The 1626-nt window shown below is 33.6% G+C and overlaps 1 protein-coding gene across 5 annotated transcripts in view; it reads right to left on the minus strand.

The window, feature by feature from the left end:
- Positions 1-709: 709 nt before the first annotated feature.
- Positions 710-1626, minus strand: part of LOC143028161 (cytotoxic granule associated RNA binding protein TIA1) — a 1322924-nt gene continuing 1322007 nt past the window's right edge. For all 5 annotated transcript variants that reach the window (XR_012966689.1, XM_076189874.1, XM_076189876.1 and 2 more), the window contains one exon: positions 710-1301. Coding sequence is in view for 4 of the 5 variants with exons in the window: in XM_076189874.1 (XP_076045989.1) it covers positions 1293-1301 (9 nt within the window). In the remaining variant the exon portion in view is untranslated. The remainder of the gene's footprint in view (positions 1302-1626) is intronic.

Here is a 1626-nt window from a genome sequence, read left to right on the forward strand (position 1 = left end):
TCGTCATCATCAACACCATCAGCATCATAATCGTCATTATCGTTATCGTCGCCGTCAACGTTGGCCACCACTGGGGCGGCCTAATCTTTTGGCTAAAATACATGATCATCAAAACGCGGTGCGTAGCATCGCTGTCAAGAGATTTTTTTACAAAGATTTTTTTTTCTTCTTCTTCTTCATTTGGGGAGAACTTTGGAGACTGGAACGCCAGTCTTTGCCTCGGCTGCTCTATGCACTGGAAGGAGCCATGTGTTTGCTGGATTCTGAACCCTTGGCGATTGGTCAAGGCCACTGGGAACCTAATTACATACACACCACACTACACACACAAAGTACGTGACAAGGGATAATTCCTTACATTACCACATTTGCCTAGAGCATTCTGTGACATACGGTTCCCCTAGACCTTGACATGCATACATACATATACATACAAATATATATATATATATATATATATATATATATATATATATATATATATACATATATATTTATATCTATATCTTAACTACATCAGTCCCCGGTTAAATATATTTTGCTATGAAAGATACCAACATGGAACTATCGGTCCCCTTCTACATACCACCCACGTCTTTATATATACATATACATATATATATATATACTGTATATATATATATTATATATATATATAGATATAGATATATATATGAGTATATATATACGAGTATATATACCGTATATATATATATATATATATATATATATATATATATATATTATATACTTTTTTATTTTCATATTTATATATATATTTTTTCTTTTTGTGCGCCTGACCACGCCTTAGTTAACACACACTTCCCCGCTCTTTGGTACTAGATCGCCGCCGCCCGGGTCTCAGCGTGCCATGCCCGTCCTAGCTACGTCACCAACACATTCCCGTCCGCAAACAACACCAAGAGAGATTACTATCATTATTATTATAGTTATTATTATTGTTATTATTATCGTTATTCTTATTCTTATTAGTTATTATTATTATTATTATTATTAGTTATTATTATTATTATATTATTATTATTATTATTACTGCAGCATCTACACTGACGGTATCCACAATATTATATCAAGCACTGCGTTGTCGGCAACATATCACATTTTCATAATAACTTACTGTAATTTCCGGCAATACATTTTGTGTATGGTTTTAATATACGAGCGACTCAGCGATTAGCAATTATTATTATTGTTATTATTATTATTATTAATCATTATTATTAGTCATACTTTCTAGCATTATGCGGATCCAATAGGGTCATTCCTGGCGTTCACTGCACCTATAAGAGACATAAAAAGAAACAAATTATTAAAGAGAATAAGCAGAACAAATATATAGATATGTTTATATGAAGAACTCCAATTTTTTTTTACGTTAAGACTGACACTATCAAGATCAAAACAAGACTATATTAAAGACAGACAACCAATTCGTCCTTGCGAGAGTGAAGGTCAAGGGAAAGGGTCTGGTGCCCTCCAAGACAACGTGAGCATGGCACAATCGTTGGACACCCGAGAGGTAAGCTGATATTTCATTAATCCTCTTAGGCTGTGGTCTGATAAGTGGCTGTTTATTAATAAGAATATCACAGTGTGTATACACGC

This window comes from Oratosquilla oratoria, chromosome 9 (genome assembly GCF_046742065.1).
Source record: "Oratosquilla oratoria isolate Oo_2021 chromosome 9, ASM4674206v1, whole genome shotgun sequence".
NCBI classification, from domain to species: Eukaryota; Metazoa; Arthropoda; class Malacostraca; order Stomatopoda; family Squillidae; genus Oratosquilla; species Oratosquilla oratoria.